Below are 21383 nucleotides of genomic sequence, written 5' to 3'. Positions count from 1 at the left end.
TGGGCTGCTGCCTCCTCTGATGTACAGAGACTGTGAAGAGGCCAGTGACTTGTGTTTCAGGCTTCTCTTTAGAAGACACATCGTGTTAGGGGCCATCATCAGTGTCAATCAACTCCTTGGGGTATAAAAGTCTGGATGGGTACTATTCTGTACTGGATAATAAGACATGTCTGTCATACTTTAACCCTGGGGGAACAACACTCCAGAGAAGGTAGCACATCCAAGAAGATTGACTCATCTGGGTAAAGACAAGAGTTAAAGTGGGATCTGTCAGGGTAGCTTTGCACTTTTCAAAGTAAATTCTTTTTATCTGTAAAAATTCCCTGCCAGGGAGTTGTTTTAGTCTTTTGGCTGAACACAAAATATTTCTTAACTGTCCTAGAGCTTATTTTCTCTGAGAACTTGACCCTGTGTTTATAAAGTTGTTTTTGAGTGAGAGTAAAGCTACTCTGTTGAGTCCCACAAGACCTGGGCTACAGGAGCCAAAGAGGAGCTGAGGCCATAGGTGAATTCAATTCTGGAGACTCCTCACTAGCCCTCCCTGGCACTGACTGGCCTGGTCAATGCTTGCTCACCCCCTGGCATAAATTTCATTAAGAAAACTCCCACTTGCAAGAGCCTATAATCCTCTTGTTAACTGTAAGAACACTTATTCACAATATTTACTGATAGCCTATGAGTTGAATGCTAATTTTAATCACTGAAGCCTTAGGAGTAACCAAAATACATAAAAATACCTACCCTCCTGAGCTTGCATCTAACAGCCTGTGTGTGTGTGTGTGTGTGTGTGTGTGTGTGTATGTGGTGTATATACATATACACCAGAGCTATTGTTTATTGTCCAGTACAGCATAATTCAACAAAAAATGCAACATAAGCCACATACACAATTCAAAAAGTAAAAGAAAACAGGTGAAGTTAATTTTTAGAATATATCTGTCAACCCAACATATCAAAAATATTATTTCAACATGCAATCTATAGATTATGTTAACTATTCAGACTCTGGGGTGTACTCTATGCTTACTGTACCTTTTGATTTGAACTGGCCACATTCACACATGTGGTTGTGACCACAGTACTGGACAGCCTGAGCTCATAGTTATCAGCTAAGTGTTATGGAGAATAAAACCAGGAAAGGGGAATGACGGAGGGCATGAGGATGGGGCAGGCAGCTGCCATTTAAAACAGGTCAGGGAAGCCTCATTTTGAAGATGACATTGGGGCAAAGAGCTGAAGGAGATTAGGGAGTGAAATGCATGGATATCTGGGGGAAGAGTGTTCTAGGCAGAGGGATCAGTGAGTACAAAGGCCCTGAGGTGGCAGAAAGGGTGGCAAGACTGAGGAACAGGGAAGACTCATTGGTTATTAATTCTTCATTGTCTCCCAGAGTTAAAATGCCACATGGGCTGTGGCTTCTTTTGCCTCTTCTCCTGTGCTATGCTCTGGCAAAGAGTAGGCATTCAAAGATGACTTCAATGTATCATCAGGGAATGGTACAGCAAGATTGCTTGCGGGGCAAGTAAGAATGATTGTCCAAGGATACCATTCCAAGTCGCACCGTCTTCCCACCAGGCCAGAATTCTGAGGTACGTTTGAATGTTCCCAACATTTTATATGTGCCTCTTTGGCTGATAGCTTTTTAAGAGTGAAAGCAGCCATGTATAAAGGGATGACTGATTTCCAGGTAGTTCAACAGTTAGCAAACTTGGTAATATACTCACATGAGTCTCATTTCGAATGAAATTTCGCAGATCTCCATGCTTCATGTATGGTAGGACCACCAGGGGAGACCCTTCACTCCGAAGGCAGATTCCCAAGAGTGAGAGAACATTGGGATGACTAAAGTCTTTCATGATGATTCCCTCAGTCAGAAACTGGGAAACTTCTTCTATGTCAGTGATTCCTGAGAAATCCAGAGATGGAGACTTGACTTCATTTTGGAACAATGCATACTTTGTCAAGTTAGATAGGAAGAGCAAGGAGATGTAAAACCCCAAGGTGATGCCTTGTCCTGAGGCCTAACCCCACTGTTTTTGTACAATATATCTGAGTGAATGGTGTCACAGTGGTGGAGAGCTGTGATTGTTTTCCTCACTCATCATAAGGGTCACAGCTGAGACTCCTATAAATAAAGACAGATTACAACAGCAAAGCAAAACAGATTTATTTAATCGAAGTTTTGTAAGGCATGGGAACCTTTAAAAAACCAAGCCCTAAGTACCCAGGGAAAGCTGTCCTTCTTAATTTTTTTAAATTTTATTTTAATGCTTGGACTGATGAAGAGTGGACGGATGGGTGGAAATGTGACTGGACAAAAAGTGTATGACCTAATGGTAACAGGCTGAGAGGGAAACCAAGCAAGGCTTGTCTTCTGGGATTCTTTGTGGCCTCTTTCTGGGGTATCCCTTCTAGAATGAGGGCCTTATGAACTATTTGCCGACAGGGCAGGCTAGAGAATTTCTTTATGGTTAACTCCAAGACAGAATGGCAGAAGAAGGTTAGAGTAATCTTTCTGTGTTATCAATGGCTTTTGGTGGGGGACGGGGGGCGGGGGGGAAATGTTCTAGGTTCTATGACCTGACTTGGTGGGGACGGGGATTGGGGGTGTGAAGAGGAGAGCAGGAGAAAGAAAGGCAGGAGAAGGTCAGGAAGAAACTTCATTTCTGAAGCCCCTCCAGTGTCCTCCAATGTCCTTCAGTTCAACATACTCAACATCCATACTTTGGAGCATTGTTATCTGAGCCCCACAATGACTCTTTACACTGTGACTTCAAGTTACCACGGAAAACCCACTTTTGTAAAATCAAGTTCAGCAATCAGTTTGTCTCATACAGAACCATAGATTGTCTCTTACAGAAAAAGGATAGGGGATCAGGGAGATCAGACCAGTTCATTTCTATAGTGATTATCTACAGGGCACAGGCTGGCAAATTTCTATAATAGATCAGATAGTTTAAAAAAATACACACACACACACACACACACACACAGTGGGCCAGATGGTCGCTGTTGCTCAGATCTGCTATTGATCATCATGAAAGACACCACAGACAATAACTCTCTGTGCATCAATAGACTCTATTAGGGGGTGGGCCATTGTTTACTCATTTGTGGACTAAGAGAGTCTGAAGTCCAATGACCATATGGTATCTACATAGGTCCCTTTGAGTCTAGTAGTTTCTACGCATTTCCAGAGAGAGAGATACTGAGGGATTGATACACGTTCTCATTAAGGAAGTCAACAACATTAATATATTAATTTGATATGTATCTTTTTGGTGTTCGTGGCATGTTGTCATTTTCTTACAAATGAAGTGCATTCTGAGACCTGGAAAAGACACTGGAAATCGGGATGGTCTGAATAGGGATCGACATGTACCAATGACAAGGAAAGATGTCTTGATGTTAGGATTGCTGAATATAGTTGGCAGTACTGCTCTCTAGAGAGATGAATTTATTAACAACTGTACTTAATCCATCACAATTTACTATTAGATTTCTTTAATTACTTTGTGGTCAGACTTCCAACAAAATTAACCACACAAGGGTGCTCAGCATGGAGACTGATATTTAAAAAAGGCTGAAAGAGTTGTAGCAATGGTGTATCTTGCAGGCAAACCTTCTATTTGTACATTTAAAACTTATTAATGCTAATATAACTCTGTAATAGAGATGGCTAACATTTTTTTCAGGCTCCTTCAAGTTATAGGCAGAACATTAGAAACGGGAGTAGAAAATGCAAGTATGAGAGGGGTTTCAACAAAGGTGGAGTCAGGAACACTCTAGTATGTGGCATGCACGAGCTTGTACCAAATGGTAATTTATGGCCATAATTACGTCTCTCAGTCATCAGTAAAGACTTAGTTTATGTTTGGAAACATTCCTTGTTTCTTAAACAGGTATATATTTCATCTTAAGAAGACTTTCTCAATAACAGCTAAATTTTTAATAAATGTTCTAGCAGTAAAAGGGGGTAGGTTTCACTTCTTTAGGAAGTTCATTTATATAGAACAACTCAATCCCCAAACAGGCAGAGAGATGAAGTATCACCACAGTTCTAATTTTCTGCCAGCATATTTCTCTCTTTCTTTTTTTAAAAAATCTTTTCAATTGGAAGTTGTGGGTAAAAATAATTACAGTAATGCCTTTGGGTAAAATGAGTCATTACTACTGTATGTGCCAACCTGCTTTCAGTAGTTTCCACAAATGTCATTTGCAAAACAAATATTATATGGCCAACACAGTTAAATGATACTCAGCTCATCTACGAATCTCATTTTTCCTATACCCTTTCTTATGAAGGCTCTGAAGGATAACTTCAGAGGAAATGCTTCACTGAGTTTAGACTAAACACATTTTCAGAATTAGACCCATAATTTTTTTTCCAGAAAAAGTGTAAATCAGCATTTTATTAGTTGATCTATTTTTTAGTTTGTAAGCCATGAAAGTATCCTCTACTGTTAAGTAAAATGTAACTTACTATTCAAGGATTTCACAGCACAGTGAATTTTCTTGCCATCCGTGTCCAACAAAGTTCCATGATACACACAGCCAAAATGCCCTGTGTGAAAGAAGGGACTTGGTTAGAGTTGCATAATGTTTAATTATGCAATAATTATTTACTAAGCCTTCCATGGCCATCATCTCTTCCTTTTTTCTATATGGCAAAAAAGTACATTGCTTTTGATACTTTCATTAACAATACCATTATACATGCGCGTGTGTGTGTGTGTGTGTGTGTGTGTTTGTGTACATATGTAGATGAAGTACTTTTTTCTCCAGGATATTAGCCATATGATTATTAGTATATGTAAAAACTGTAGGTGAAATGAATGTTAATATGAAAATAAAGTTTTACTTGCATGAAGAAATATAACAAAATAAGCTCCCTGTATTCCAGTAAAACAAAATAAAATAATAATGCTGCCATTAGAAATAAGATTAGTATTATAGAAGAAGGATTTCCCCCATTAGTCACCGGTTAATATGTAAGCCAGGTTGGCAGAAATTGAAAGGCAGTTGCCCAAATGAAGCAAATTCACTCTGACTCATTTCATGCACTTCCCTTTAGCTTTAACCACATCATTTTCCCAGTGGTAGCCTTTCATTCAGTGGCAATGATTTTTCCCAGAGGTGCCAAATATCTGATAGCTGTGTAAGTCACTCATCAATTAATTCATCCAGCCAGCCAAGATGCCCTGAGTGCCTAGTATGGGAATGTCAGGCATTAGGTAACACAAAGTTGAAGAAAATAAGCCTACACTCATGAGTGAGTGCTTACATTCTCCTGGAGAAAAACATATAAACAAATAGTAGTTAACACTTATAGATTGTTAATTACTATGATTTCAAAAGAGCAATAATTGCCACTTTAGCACTTTTCATGATAATTTTACAGTGGGTAGAATTGGAACGTAACTAGTGAGGCTCCACACTCCAAAACCAGTGAAATCACTGGTATTTACAGGCTGATAACAGAGATATACAATACTCTGATGTGAGACATGGAAACATACTTGTGAATAGTGAAGGCCCTTTTAGGGAAAGAGCAGTGTGCTCAGAATTAAGTTCTGGAGTGTGTGACAGAGGAATATCTGGATGCCACCATATGAGAGTGAGAAGGTCTCATGTTCATAGAAGGCAATGGATCCTATCAGTTCTCCTGCATCACACTGGCAGATGCCTGTGCTACTTCATGCAGCACATACAGAATCAAAGGGATCAGAGGCCATTCAGTATTAGGATAAAAGTATTTTAGGAAAAAAAAAAAAAAAGAGTGGAGTTCATTTCTTGGCTTCTGGTTGCTTTTTTTTCCTGCTAAATATTTCCTCAAATACTGTTTATGCTAGCTGTTATTGCTGCTCTGGCTAGCTTATTACAAATATTCATTCTTCTTTGTATAAAGAAATTGGAGTGCATTGTGGAGATGATATATGTTGCTTCAGATCAGGGGAATGCTATAAATTCCCTGTCTTCTGATGCTGTCCAGCAGTATACAAACTGCTATAAACCAGGACTTTAGAGTTTGTCACTGTTCTCACGGCAAAGAAAGACTGGAAGGAGATATGAGTGAAAATAACAGAATTTACAAGAATAATCTTTAAAAAATAAGTGTATGGCACTATTCAAGAAACTACAGTTGCCAGTGTAAGGAAGATGAGGAAGGAATGCAATTTATTTCTAACATGTTTGGGAAGTTATCCAATTGCCTGGATACACAGGGACAAGTCCCCCTGGATATGATTTGCAAGGCTGCATTTCTACAGAACAGAAATCAAACACACTCATTATCAGTGCTCTGTCAGTTGCTTTCGCCATTGTCTAAGTTCCTAATCTGCAAAGGCAGAAGATAAAATGCTTACTGGAAAATCGTATTTAACGAAAAGCTGAGTGGAAATACTTACCTCTTCCTATGACTTCATTGAAATGCACAATCAGGCTACTGGGCCCAATCACTACGTGCTGGACTGCCTGGACCAGCTCTGGATTTAGAGCACTGAGGTCAATGTGGACATTATTTTGCAGTAATGGACTGGATATATCAGAGTCTCCACTGGTTAGGATGGGGGACAGGTCTGTCAGAGGATACTGCCCTTGTCTGCATGATCCATTCTGAGATGAGTTAGGAAACTGGTCTGCAAGATAAAACAAAATGACTAGAAAACAGGTGTAAAACCTCACTTAGGGAGGCTGCAACAGTGGTAGTAAATTAATTTAAATTGATAGTGAAGCCTGAATTTTAAGATTAAAGAAATGGTGGTTATAGAATCAAATGAGGCTGGGAATAGCCTTTACAAAGGAATTGGTTGATAAAAATAGTAATAAATTGGGGAAAGATATTGGCTTATACATATAAAACACTTGCAAATTTTCTTTTAAGTAGACAATACATTAGTTTTTTTAGACTCCTCATTTGCTTAGATGTTTCTCTTTTTATTAATAGCAAAAAGCCAGGTTTGAAATTTATTTTTGAATATTTCCTTAAAAATGGGAAGCAGAAAAGACAGTTAAAAACAATTGCTTAATCTCATAAAAATCCAGCTTACATGTAAGAAAATGAAAATAATGTCTTTTGAGAGTCTGGTGTTTATGAATGGAAATAATTAATATTGTGCAAATTCCTAGCCAAGGAAAAATGTGCAGAATAAAATATACATAATTACATATAGACTGAGTATGGCTTTCTTAAAATGCCTGGGACAGAAGTGCTTCATATGTTAGCTTCTCTCAGATTTTGGAAAATCTTCATAGACTTTACTCACTGAGCAGACCTGATTTGAAAATCTATCTGAAATGCTCCAAAATCCAAAATATTTTAAGTGCTGATATGATGCTCAAAATATTTTAGATTTTGGAACATGTTGAATTTCAGATTGGGGGCAGTTAGGGATGCTCAACCCATATACACATATAATTACATATATAATGGCCACAGTTTCAAAGCTAAAAAAAAAAAAAAAAAGCTTTTCACAGTAGTGGTACATTCTCCACTTTGTGGTGATAGCAATAGATTTAGTGTAATTGCTATTTAGAGGCAGCTTGGACCCTGGTTAGTGTGCCATCCCCACTGCTTAGGGGAGGGGACTTGGACAGGAGTCTGCATTCCTTATAAGTCTTTGTTTACAACCAAAGCTTTATAAGAGCTTCAGACAAGGTTTCCTTTTGCAAGAAGTTTTGGTTTTGATTTTCATTTAGGGGTGAAGAAATTGTTGTGTTGCATGTATATTTCTCACTGCCAAACAGGGCAGAGAAGCACCAATTGCTCTGCTCTTGATGCTGGAATCTGTATATATCAAAGAGGGGGCATCAAAACCACAGCAACTGATTTGAAGATACCCTAGGTGGGTACGGAGGCAATCATTGGAGGAGACAGTCATTCATGTGTGTTGGGGGAGGTCAGTTTGGGCACCAACTGATAATATTGTTTGTTTGCGAATCAACAAGAGAATCAGAATTTGAGCGAAAAAGGTTGATGGTACCCTGATATTTCTAATCCCACTTCAGCATTTTTAGTATTTTCCACAGTGGATATAGCTGGTTAATAATAAAAATTGGCCCGAACAGTAAATCTGAAAAGTAGTTCTAGAAAAGTTTTGGGTGCTGCTTACAGTCATGGTAATCACTAGCTGGAAATATGACAGTTGTGACCTTCAAATGTGGATGTGGAATGAATAAGAAGTACCTGAAATGTTGATGAATGAAGGAAGGAGAAAGTCTAGTTCAATGCCTGCTCCTTTAATCCCAAGGTCAGGTTCTCCAAACCTTCCTCAAGGGGCTAGAAGTGCAACTGAGCCTCTCTAAACTCAGTCCTTTCATCTTCACTCCCAAACCTTTGTACCTAGAGATCAGAGCTATAAATTCTCAGAGGTGCAGAGATTGAGGGAACTCTATAGTGGACACAAGACAAAGGTCCTTTGGCAGGGAAGTTCTACTGAACCTTTAGCTGAATTCAGATATGTACAAAAACAAATTTAGACCACCAATATGTGACACTGGTGTAACACCACAGAGAATTCTGGGTCTCTCTGAAAGAAGACTGTCAGGCTAGACCAGCAGTAACAGAGAGAAGGTCTGTGGTTGCCTCTTTGTCTTGTTTTGATGTGCATTCCCTCCCTTCCTGTTCTCTGCAGGTGGCCCTCTTCTGCCTGTGTTACCTACCCATGTCTCCAAGGTGCAGGCTGAAAGTAGACAGGAGGAAGCAGCTCATTGTTCTTAGCAATGATGATAGAGGTTTGGTGAGTAAGGCATTGGAAAGATTAGGAAAGCCTTTTTAAAAAGATAACTTTTGAATTTTATCCCAGGTTAGAGTTACTAAATATGAATATGAAATCCTAACTAGATCTAAATTTCAAATCCACAAATTAGGTTTGTTTTGTCCATATTGTTAAAGAAATTGATTTCTAAAGGTGAAAGGAGTCAGGTAGGCAAAAACAATGTTTACAGAAATAACAAGTGAGCTTCAAAAAATAAGAGGCAGCAAGTGCTGAAAAAGTTGAATGCTTCATTGGTCTTGTGCTCATTGGATGAGCAACTTCTAACTTTCCAGGATCCAAAACTGCCCGTGACTCATTTTATTTGTCCAATGGTAAATATTCAACCAGGGAAATGCTTGTGCTTGACTCATGTCCTGTAACTTCTAAAGATAATGGAGCTGATACAATACAGACATTTTGCTTTGAGCAGGAGATTTTTAAATAAAACAATGTGAAAAGCTCTGGTTAACTCTGACATTATTAGGCCTAATGTTTTGCAAAGCAGATGATGTTGGTCTCTCCTTGCTTAAGAGCATAAATGAAGGTTTTTCTTGGATAAGACTCAAAATATATTTAAGTCCTGGAATGTTGTAGGTAAAGGGCTGTGTTCCTTGAGAATGCTTCAAAAGATCTCTAATGGTATAATTCAAAAATGTGGGGATCAACAAGGTAAAAATGTAGCGGCTCTGACTTTTATTTAAATAAAAATATGTTTTGTAACTTAGCTCTTCCAGAGTTGTTAAAGAGAGTGTCACAATTTCTTAGCTTTGTACTCAGCCAATAAGTTACCTTTGCTTGAATGATTCTATTTATTTATTTATTTACACTGCTGGGGATTGAACTCAGGGCCTCAAACATGCTAGGCAAGTGCTCGCCATGGAACTACATCCCCAGCACTGCTCAAATGATTTTAAAATTCACCTTTTTTGGGAGACTAGAGTTCACAGACACTGAAATTAATATAATATATGCATGAGTTAATCTTAAAGGAAGAGCCATGTGATTCTTTCTGCATCAAATTATTCTTTGGCAGAGGGAAATGCTTCTTTCTCAGGCTTATTAAAACTATAAAGGCCAAAGCAAAAAGAAACAACAATGCCACAATCCACAGAAGTATATATATTTAGGTACCTCTCAGGACAATAAACTGAAACATACCTTCTGGAAAAGTAGCTCGATAGTCAACGGATTCATTTGAAACCATTTCTGCAGTTGGGCTCACACTCCTGGCACTTACAAGCCTATCCAAATGGGGAGTGTGGACTCTTGCATCATAGCGAACTAAATCACTGTTGAGATCTTAAAACAGAGAGAGACAGGGCTTGTTAGACTTTGCTGTCACTGGTTTTGAACACTTGACCCAATGCCCAGTGCTCACAGGTGTCATGGACTGCATGTGACAGCACACGTAGATCTGTGACAAGGTTAAACTGGAATAACTGTATTTCTAAGAGAATTTCTTAAAACAAACAATAACAACAACAAAAAAATGCACCTTTTGTTTGCTTTCTCTTTTTCAGCCACAGGAAAAGCCCGATTAATAATAAGAGTATTGCTGATATGGAGACAACACCAAAAATCAATCCTGTGAAATTCTGATCTGGTTGAACTATTACTTTCCCAAGGACAGTTGAAGTGACTGCTTGCTTCCACTAAAAATGACAAAGAAAAAAAGTCAGAATTTGGTCATGACAGATATAAAATATACCATCCAGGAAGGGTTGTGATTTTTCTGGGCCCCAAATACCATCTGGTTACTACCATTCTAGAAGTGGCATAATTGCCCTCGGAGTAATGAGATTCCTAAATTCTGTCTCAGTGTTTGAAGAATTAGGAATACTGATCCTCAAAGTACTCATATAATGCATGTAGCTGTCTGTAGTTATAACTGGGTAATAGGAATAAAAAGATAAAACAGTTTTTCATCTTGTGGAATGAAAAATATTAGAGGAGACAGCACACAAATAAATTATTAGACTATAATGTGAACTATATCATGGGAGTAAGAAGAAAAAGTAAGAAATTAATTTTTCCTTACTAGGGAGAGTGGGGTGGATGGCAGAAAGAACATCCAAAAGAGGCAAATAATCAATTTTTATAGGACAATAAAATCTTAGAATTTTTTTTTTTTAAAGAACTAACCTTTATTTTTTTGTTTGCCTTTTAATGTGGTGCTGAGGATCGAATGTAGTACCTTACTGGTGCTAGGCAAGCACTCTACACTGAGCTACAACCCCAGCCCCCTCAGAATATTTTTATATCAGTTTTTAAAAATTTTAGTACTGGGGATTGAATTTAGGAGCACTTTACCACTGAGCTTTACCTTTTCAATTTTTTTTTTTTTTTTTAACTCGGAGACAAAGTCTTGCTAAGTTGCTGAGGCTAGTCTCAAACTTGTTGTGATCCTCCTGCCTCAGCCTCTGGAATCACTGGGATTATGGGCATGGGCATTACACCTGGTTTTTATATCAGTTTTGATACAGGGAAGAAACTTTGAGTTCCCTTCCAGTTCTAACATTGTATGATTTTTGATTTATGGTTATTTTGAAATTCCAACTCTGATCTCATGATTCAGTATTCGATTTTCTAATTCTTTTGTAAGTCTTTACTTCATAACTTTACAGAAGACTCCAGGAATCCTTTAAAAACCACTTATTCTTGTATAAACAAAATGTGATATATATACAATCAAATATTATTCAGTCATAACAAGTAATAAAGTATTGATACATGTTTATGTATTGAAACTTGAAAACATGCTAAGGAAAGTGAAAGCTAGATACAAATGGACAAATATTGTATAATTCCACTTACATGAAACATCTAGAATAGGCAAATTCATAGAGGCAGTAGATTTGAGGTTACCAGGGGATCAGGGAGAGAAGGGAATTTGGAGTTAGTGTTTAATGGTTTCATAGCTTCTGTTTGGGGTGATGAAAAAGTTTTGAAATTAGACAATGGTAATGGTTACACATTATGGGTGCAATTTATGCCACTGAATTTCATATTTAAAATGATTAAAATGGCAAATTTTATATTATATATGTTTTACCACAATTTAAAGAAATTAATGATGTAATATAACAAATATAACAAAAAAGTGACCTGTACACTTTTAATGAATGAATTGTATAGTATGTGAGCTATATTACAATAAAGCTGTTAAAAATAATGAAAGAATTATTTGGGTTCTAAGTTATCTGATTTAGCTATCTGCATGACAGAAGTTACATAAAATAGTTTATCTTTGGTCCAGTGCATATGACTTCTTATATTTATGGGGGTCCATATATTTGTGATCACTATGGTGGGCAGTGATACATTGGCTCTGGCCTCCTGGGGTGGTGAGAGATTGGGGGAAGGACATTTAGGTGTGCCCTTATCCCCACTGAGAATTTCAGTATGTTTTAAAGGAGAGGCATTGTGGATAGAAAGAACTTTTGATATCCAGCCTCATAAGCCTGGGGAAGGAGACACTGTGACAAAAAACCCCACTATTTCTAAAATAACAACTAGGAATTGAGGCTGAGTTGATGAGCCAAAGCCAACACACAAATGAGCTTTAATGATTTATTTTAAGCCTCGGAGTGACATAATTACACTGGCATCCTTATTTACATCATGAGACGAATGCAGGAACCCCACCTCTATATTTAGCTCGCTGTTCAATTTCAGCAGGTCATTGGGGACTGTACATAAAATGGCTTCAGAACGTGAGCGTATATTCTCACAGCTCTTATTTCCAACTTTTAACACTTCACCTTTAACTGCTTCAGGGTCAATATCATTTCCCTGGAAGAAAAAAAAAGAAAGAAAGAAAAGAGGATGTTAACCATTTACAGGTTTGCAGGAATGCTGACAATTATAGAGAAATATAGATGTATTGCAAATGCAGGCTAATTTGTTTGCAAAGGCAGGTGATTTTATGATGTTCATTTTTGTGAGAATTGGGATGGAGAAGGGGAGTGTAACCATTTCAAGGCACTAATTAGGAATTACAGGACACAGCTTTTCCAACAAATCAGATTTTAGAGAAAAGGGAGAACCTTATTTTACGTTCTTATGTTGAATGGCATCTTATTCACAATAATCTTATTATTATTGTCAGGGGGTATCAATATTTGACAAAAAAGAAGCCACATAGAGATTCAGTTGCTGCTCTGCCTCACACTACTTAATGCAATGATTCTCAACCTTGGCTTCACTTTTAGAAGGACATTTAGAGCTTGAAAAAATATTGATACCCAGGTCCCATCTCCAGAGAACTGATGTAATTGCCCTGCCCCAAAAATTCCTTTTCTGAGTTGGGCAGTTTCTTATTTTTCTTACACACTTGAATCCAATGCATAAATGAATTCATTTTCAAAGAAATTTCTCTAAGATGCCACATGACCTTAATTATGATTTGAGAGCACAATTACATTAGTTTGAACAATTATATTGTTACATGAGGATTTTTCAAAATTACTCAATTTGACATATTTAGTTTACTAAAGTTACCATCAGGAATTTTTACAGCATCAACATTTTGTTGAAGACATCAATCATTGGGAAAGAAATGTAAACATGAATACGATTTCTCATATCAAGACTTAATGAGTACAGTTATTTATTAAACAAGTCATTACTTTAAGGAGAGATGTATCAAAACCTATTATAATTTTTCTCATAGACAAAAACCAGCAAGTAGTAACTATAGCTCTGCTACTTTGTTTATATAGTCTATAATAGTTGGTGAACTGCTTTTACATACAATGTCTCACTAGATCTCAACAGATTAATAAGTCAGATATTATTCTAGGAAAAGGATCTGGAAGGTATTTCCTTATAATATGAAGCTGAAATAGGATAAAAAAATGAACATAGACAAACACTATCCTTATGATATTCCTAGAGGCAGTATGAGCAATCCATTGATCCAGGTCAGCCACACAGGGCAATTCAACATAGAAACACATAAATCTAATAGGTCACTTTGGGGCTTCAAATGACAACTTGTTGGTTAGGTCTGAGGAGGGCCAAGGCCCTTACTCACATATTGGAGAGAATTCAGAGAATGACAGAGAAAAAGATTAAAGAGCTGGAAGGCTTGATTTATGAGAGAAGGACTAAAATGCTTGGTTAGATAATAAGTAAGGTTGGGGGAAGGGATGAACTCACTGCACTTCCATTTCCAAGGCTCATTCTTTTAGGCTAGGAGCTCCTTGGATGTTAAAGGCAAAATGAGAGCAGAACATACAGCTGAACAATGAATCCCTTTTCACACACCAAGGAATAAATGATGAGCAATGAGTTACATGAAAAATTACCATCAGCTTTGAGTATGTGATTGTCATAAAAGCTGAAAAGTCCAGATATCACAGCAGTGATACTGACACTCCATGCCTATAAGGGAGGAGCTGATTTCCAACCAGGAAAAGTTAAAAAAAAAAATAGGTACAGGCTACTTTTTGTCAATTAAAGTAAACATAGCATTATTGAGCTATTAAAAAATGTGTATGTTTAGGACTCTTATTATTTGCTTTTTACTATTTATCATTGACTATCAACTATTATTAAAAAGACAACACATTTACAAAATCAGCTCAGTTCTTTAGTCACTGAAATGATAAAATATGGGCTTTTAAATAAAGCAACAGAAGAGGAAATTTCTGATCTTTAATCCCGTATGCATATAGAACAATGAAGAGTTATAATTATCTCATTCTATCCTGCAAAGACATCCCCATCTAGGTATTATTGTAATTCTTGCATTACATACAGACAACTGAGTTTCAAGAAAGGACTAGGTCACAAAGGACATCAAATTCTATTGGATACAAAATCTGCTTACAATCTACCATGTGTTAGACCCAGGTCTCCCCACTGAGAATATAAAGATGAATAGAGTTTCATTGTAATGGTAAGTGGGTGCATTTCTAAAACGAATACCAATGGTTCCCAATGTGTCACATTAGGATACACTTTGCCTTTTCCCTCTCCTACTCTGGCCAGGTGAGATTCTTTTTCTTTTTGGTACTGGGGATTGAACTTAGGGGTACTTTGCCACTGAGCTAATGACCAGCCCTTGCTATTTTTTTTTTTTTTAATTTTGAGACATGGTCTTCCTAAGTTGCTCAGGGCCTTGCTAAATTGCTGAATCTGATCTTGAACTTGCCATCTTCCTGCCTCAGCCTCCAGAGTGCTGAGATTACAGGTGTGCATCACCCCACCTGGCCGAGACACAATGTTTCTACTCTATTCAGGCCTGGGGATGCTACATGTCTGAGATGGCAGCAAATATGAGTGGAAATGAGTAAGAGTTGAAAAATTGCAATATAATAGAAGGGATCCTGCATGTTTTCACATCCAGGTGGTAGTGATGAGTTTGAGTCAGTGAAAGCAGTAAGGTGCACGTTGGTAGCAGCACGCAGACAGGAACAGTTCAGTTCAGGGAGGTCGTCAGCTGGAAATCAGTGACTGGGTGGTGGGGTGAATGAGATAAACACTTTACTTGGGGGTGTAAGTACCTCGCTTAGAATCCAGGCACAGAACCTTCACAGAAAGTTTTCAAACTGAGTTCAGCAAGATTTCAACAGGTAACTGAAGGAAAAAGTTTCCTGTAGCTTTGAGACTAACCAAAACTAAGCTGGTTTCTTCACTGGTTACTGGGGATCTTTACTACTTCTGTACTTGGGGAACCACTACGGAACCACAGGTGCTTGTCTGTGTGTACTTGGATACATGTTTTCACAGAATACCTACTGTATGCAGCCCAGGAGAACACTATTGGAGAGTAAGATATCAGTGCCATCAAATAAATGTTGATGCTGAATCCAATGGCCTGAGAAAGAAAACCATTCCCTTCCACCTAGTCTGGAGTGAGAACTGGCCTCAGGGTAGTTGTGAGTGGGGTTGGCCTACAGTTGTAGGTAAATTAGTGGTGGAAGGAAGAATACAACCTCTGGTTGGAGTGGGCTGATTCAGAATGATGGTCTCATCTAGGCCTTTTTCATGCTTAGTAATTGATGACTGGCCTCCACCTGAGCTCTCAACATTTGTCCTTGTGTTCACTGTGTCATAATTGAGTCCCTATTCCCTGCCTCTGCTCATCTTCCTGCCCCCCTTTTCTGTTTGAGCTGAGTTTTCCAGATTGGTCTTTTGAAGCATGTTTATTACCATATATCTCTATATGCACTAGAATAGGATAAAACTCCTGGGCAGTGTCAGGCCATCCTCATTCCATGTACTTCTCTAGTGACTACTTTCCAGGAAATATGTCCATGCACAAAAAGTCACATAATAAGACAAATAGGGAAAATATAAGGTTTCTTTAAACATAATCATATTTAGATGTTTGTAAAAAGTTTAGAGCTATTTCACTTAAAGAACTGTAGAGATATCTACATAGCATATGATAGAAACATTTTTCTTTTATGAAGGGTATTTTATTTATTTTGGCATACATTTAATGAAGATTAATATGAGAAGCTTTGCAATTTAGTTAATTTGCTGGAATTTGGATTCAAGAATCTGGAATGTGAGCCCTAGTGCTGTTATTTTCTCCCTGGGTGACCCTAAGACAAGTAAACTAATCTCTCTAAACCTGTTTTTCTAACTAAAAATGGGGATAACCATTACTGACCTCCAAACCTCATAGGTCCATGTAAAGTTCAAATGAAATAATATATGTCAAAGTACTGGATTCACTGTAAATTTCCTCCTAAGTGTGAGCTGCTGTTGATAGGGGCACTGTGTTCTACCATGTGTTCGGTCCACAACTGGCTTCAAGGAATTGAAGACTTGTTCATGAACTCCCTCCTACATCCATGGGGCTTCTCTTTTTTTTTTTTTAATTTTTTATTGTTGGTTGTTCAAAACATTACATATTTCTTGACATATCATATTTCACACTTTGATTCAAGTGGGGCTTCTAATTCATTCTGAGCAGTGACTGATCTTTGGCACCTATTGTGTTCTCTTGCTTCAAACTTGGCTGCCCTTTAGCACACTGTTTTGTCACTGGGTTAACTGTTCACTGAGGCAACTCTTAAAACTAGGACTGGAAACTTCCATAATCCCTTCTTTAGCCAAGGGATTCCTTCAGGAATGTTTGGTTAAGGACCATGAGCTCTACCTGGAAGTAAAGAATAAATCTCACTTCAAATACATTGTTGTCTCCACAGCACTTTCACTGGTGAAAGACAAACACACTTTTCACTCATGGTTTGAATGGTAATTGAACAAGCCCAATATGAAATAAAATGGTCACCTTTGTTTCTTAAAAAATATTTATTTATTTATTTTAGTTGTAGATGGACACAATACTTTTACTTTATTTATTTTTATGTGGTGCTGAGGATTGAACCCAGGGCCTTACATGTGCTAGGTGAACGCTCTACGGCTGAGCCACAACCCCAGCCCAAGGTTGCCTTTCTTTTGATAAAAACACACTGTTGCTTTTCCAGAAAAAGCCTTCTCTTTTTATGCTTCATTTCCTTTTGTTTCTGCCTCAAGAAAGGGTTAAATCACTGTCATAATAAATGCATAAACATTCCTGTACACCTTACATTCCTTCTTATACTTAAGGAAAATGGAATAAGGAATTGAATCATGATACCAAAACCATTGCTACTGGCCCCACTGTTTACTGCTCTGTGACATGGCAGGGGGCTATACACTTGTTAGAGAAAAAGAGTAAATCTTTATATAGCCAAGAAAAGGAAGTGCTTTGTGCTTGTCTCCAGAAACCCCTTGGGCTATGTTAGAAATACCACTAATAGGATGAGGATGATGTCAAATCACGTTTTTCTTGGTCCAACAATTTTGAAGGATGTTGAATAATGGGTATTTACTTTATCGAAAAAGAAGTTTTCTCTTCTGCACAACACTGTGCTTGGAAGTGTAGATAAAGAATGATTTATCTCTCATCTGTCCATCATAGATACAGAAACAGAAAATAGAGTTTCTTTGGGCGTAAAACTCTTTGCACATAAACCTTTGTTTTCATCAAGAAAACCAAATGGAATCTTTCAAACAGCAAACACAGTAATTGTTGAAAGCAAAAGGTCACACTAGATTAGTTTTATTGAAAAAAAAAGTGATAAAAGCTCTTTCTTCTTTTCTAAAACTAATTAAAGAAGCAGATGAAAGAACTCTGCTGTGGTAAACGTGCTGTTCATTGAAGCAGGCTTCCATTTAATTTCATGCTGGGACTGCTTAATTATTGTGCAAAACACAATTGTGGGGTTAGTAAACTTGTATGAGTGTAGTGTGTGCACGAGTTAGTCGACAGATAACTCTGATAGAAAAATCTGGTGGAAAAATCAGGAAAATTTCAGTAGAGACACTGGTTAGATGGAGATGACCTATGACAAGCTATTTTATTGTTAAATAAGGATGCTCCTGTTGCTCTGTGTTCATTCATATTTGCATGCAGATAATCTTTCACAAAAATTTTCTGAATGTGTACAACAATACATTGCAGGATGAACATATTGCTGTTTTTAATGACTAGGGCTATGGATAATTAAAGTCCTAATCATTTTGTCTATTTCATTATTATTTGAAGTAAAAATGACTGAAGTGACCTGACAGAGTTATATTCTAGTCTTTGTTCTACTATTTCATCACTTGTCAAACCACTTAACCCCTCTGGACTTCAGTGTTCTTTATTTGCAACAGCCTGGCTTAGAAAGATGATCTGTTATTTATCTCTATTAAATTATATTTAGAAGCTAACATATTCCTAAGATGGGAGAAATCCAGTTCCATTTATAAATCAGCTTAGAGGTGACAACGCCCAGATAGAAAGTTCCACGTATTATAAGAAAATACAGAATTGCAATTTTGCACTTACTTTCATGGTCCTTACTTTGTATCTTACAATGAGCACATTCAGTTGAAATAAGAAAAGCATAGCACCATCAGGACAATGAATTACAGGAAGCCTATTTAAATAGATTTGCGTTCTGCATTTGCTACTTTTAAACATACACCAAGGAAGGGTTTTAAAATACTTCATTAAAAAGCTATCCACAATTAAACTTATCTTTTAGTCTTATGTCAAAAAATTGGTTATTCAGAGCTTAGGCATTTGCTGATGTATCATAATATACAATGACCAAGTATAATTATTCTATTCACATAGATATAAAGTCAATAAAGTTCAAGTTGATGACTTCAGAGAGCATTTAAAGCAATTCTTACCTTAATTTCTAGTACATTTTCATTACCCATTGAGATCACCACTGGCTTTTCAAAAGGCTTAAACACAGGATTATGTACATAAGTGAGATCAAAGTATTTGGAAAGGATCCCGTCTAACACGAACAAGGCTTTGGTCTTCAGTGGGAGTTGCAGATTCAGCTGTTGCAGTGAGGGAGTTGTGCAGCAAATTATCTCTGAATTTGAGCGATGCTGACATGCCTATAGGAAGACAAAATACCCACTGTCAACAGGACAGAGTATGACAAAATCCATAGTAACTTTCACATTTCACAACTTCAAATGAAAATACACAATTGTCAAAAAAATCTGCATTTAATTTCCTAATGTTCAAGAACACAATTCTAGAAACTTGGAAGATGCAAAATTTTCCAAACAATCCAGTCTTCGGAGGAACACAGCTGCACTGGCCGAGAAAAAGCTATGTTGATCTATCTGCAACTAGCCCTCACTCCATCATTTTATTTTCCTTAAGACAGGACAGTGACCTGGATAGACTGCCTTCTGGTCTTGTGAAGCAGCTATGGATGAGTGGAAGCTGGACTTTGGGGTTAGAAGTCCTTGGTCTAGATCCTAGCTTTAACTCAAGCTGTGAGAACAGAGGTAAAGCCCTTCCTTAGAAACTCAGTTTCCTTATTTAGGAATTAAGATTGAAAAGTGATTCACAATGCAGGACATTGTATGGCAAAGTGCTTCACAAATTACCAAGTATCGTATGGTTAAGATGTGAGTAAATATGTAGTTAGATAATGTTGATAGTGTTTTAAGCTATTAACCATTGAGTTCTAGGTTCTGTGTAGAATGTTTTATAAGGTTGATCTCATTTAATTCTCTGATAATCCTGAAGATACGTGCTATGAGCATCCAGTTTACAGAGGAAGAAACTGAGCTTGGCAGAGTTCATTAGATCAGGTCACAGCTCTAAGAGACAGAGTGGAGTGCATATATCTCAGGCCATTACAGATGACACTCACTGTTGTAGCGCCCATGTTTTGCTTTGTGTTTATTATATATTCTACATTGGTACATCTCTTCCTATGCTCTCTATTTTAAAAAGGCTCAGCTATTATTATTTCATGGGCTTTCATCTCTCATTTCAAATCTTCCCCTTTGAAATTTTGATTTATGGAATTTTGGAAAATGTAGTTTCCTCTTGATTGTACTTAGACTGAAGCCAGCAATACAAAGTGGTACATTTAAGGTTAAACAGTTGTGGTTTTTTTTCCCCCCAAGGAAAGGACAAACAAGCAACAACATCCCTTAGATTTCCTTTTCTTTGACAAGTATAGTTGGAGATAAAACAATTACTTATGCCACAATAGAAAAAGGCCTCAGGATATTCATAAAAAGCACAAACAGAATTTGGTGCTTGATATGTTGTTTTAAAAATAATTTAAACATTTAGTCTACATTTAAAAATATGTGTTGTAAGCAGATAAAACAGTGATATGATATGAACTAAAACCGATATAATTTAGTTTTATCTCAAATTAATGCTGTAATGCTAAAAAATATTCCTACCATCTTGAAAAGTGAAAATGAACAATTTTATTGTCATCACAATGATTTTCCATATAACAACAATAATTCGGAGCTACACAATAACCAGCAGGCTTCTGGGATATAATGTGCATTAACAAATTAATATATCTTTTGTTAAGAAGATCATTATTATTATAATGATTTGTGTGTGGTGCTGGAGATTGAATCCAAGCCACCTGCATGCTAGACAAGTGCTCTACCACTAAGTTACACCCCTAGCTTTGAGAAGGCAATTATTTTCATTTTAAAAGATTTGAGTTTATTGGATTAAAGTTATTGTAGCTGGAGATATATATAAATCAGACTTGACCATGAGTTTTTATTTGTTAAATAATAAATGTTCTATTGTAACAACCTGTTTGTGGCTTAAGCAATGAAAGTTTACATTTCCAGACATGTTAACAGATAAGATTTTTATCTTCTATCATTGCCTAGCTCTTCCCTGGGATATGTATCTCTGATACCTAGAAAGTTTTCAGTAATTATTTGATTACATATAAATGAATGAAGCTAAAAGCTGTTCTATCTGTCATTTTAATGCTAGTGAGGAAAATCAAAGCTAATTTAGTTATTATTTTAATAATGTAGGTTTGTTATCAATTAGATAAATTAATAATTTCTTGGATTTCTACTTTAAAAAGTCACATGCCAATACCAAAGAGTGTTACTGCTGTTCTTATTTGGTTAATGAAATATTGTTATCTTAGTCGTGGAGAACTGATGCCTTCCAAATTAATAGCAGTGGTATTCTAACATTGTTTGTGGCCATGTGTGGGGATTGTCTTCAAAGCCTTTTACTTCATGCGATGACTCTCTGGAGTACAATCTCTCAGGAATATGATAAAAATCTAATAATACCCTTTAGAGGTGATGCAATGT

The 21383-nt window shown here is 37.0% G+C and overlaps 1 protein-coding gene across 1 annotated transcript in view; it reads right to left on the bottom strand.

Moving 5' to 3' along the window:
* Met (MET proto-oncogene, receptor tyrosine kinase) overlaps window positions 1-21383 on the bottom strand; it is a 117989-nt gene that overhangs the window by 15009 nt on the left and 81597 nt on the right. Inside the window, exons 11-17 of the mRNA XM_027926370.2 lie at window positions 18945-19163; window positions 12402-12548; window positions 10252-10408; window positions 9915-10055; window positions 6408-6638; window positions 4484-4564; window positions 1725-1906 (exon numbers count right to left, since the gene is read on the bottom strand). Coding sequence (XP_027782171.1) covers window positions 1725-1906; window positions 4484-4564; window positions 6408-6638; window positions 9915-10055; window positions 10252-10408; window positions 12402-12548; window positions 18945-19163 — 1158 coding nt within the window. The remainder of the gene's footprint in view (window positions 1-1724; window positions 1907-4483; window positions 4565-6407; window positions 6639-9914; window positions 10056-10251; window positions 10409-12401; window positions 12549-18944; window positions 19164-21383) is intronic.

The sequence above is a fragment of the Marmota flaviventris genome, chromosome 1 (genome assembly GCF_047511675.1).
Source record: "Marmota flaviventris isolate mMarFla1 chromosome 1, mMarFla1.hap1, whole genome shotgun sequence".
Lineage (NCBI taxonomy): Eukaryota > Metazoa > Chordata > Mammalia > Rodentia > Sciuridae > Marmota > Marmota flaviventris.
This window is presented reverse-complemented; position numbering and strand designations above follow the sequence as displayed.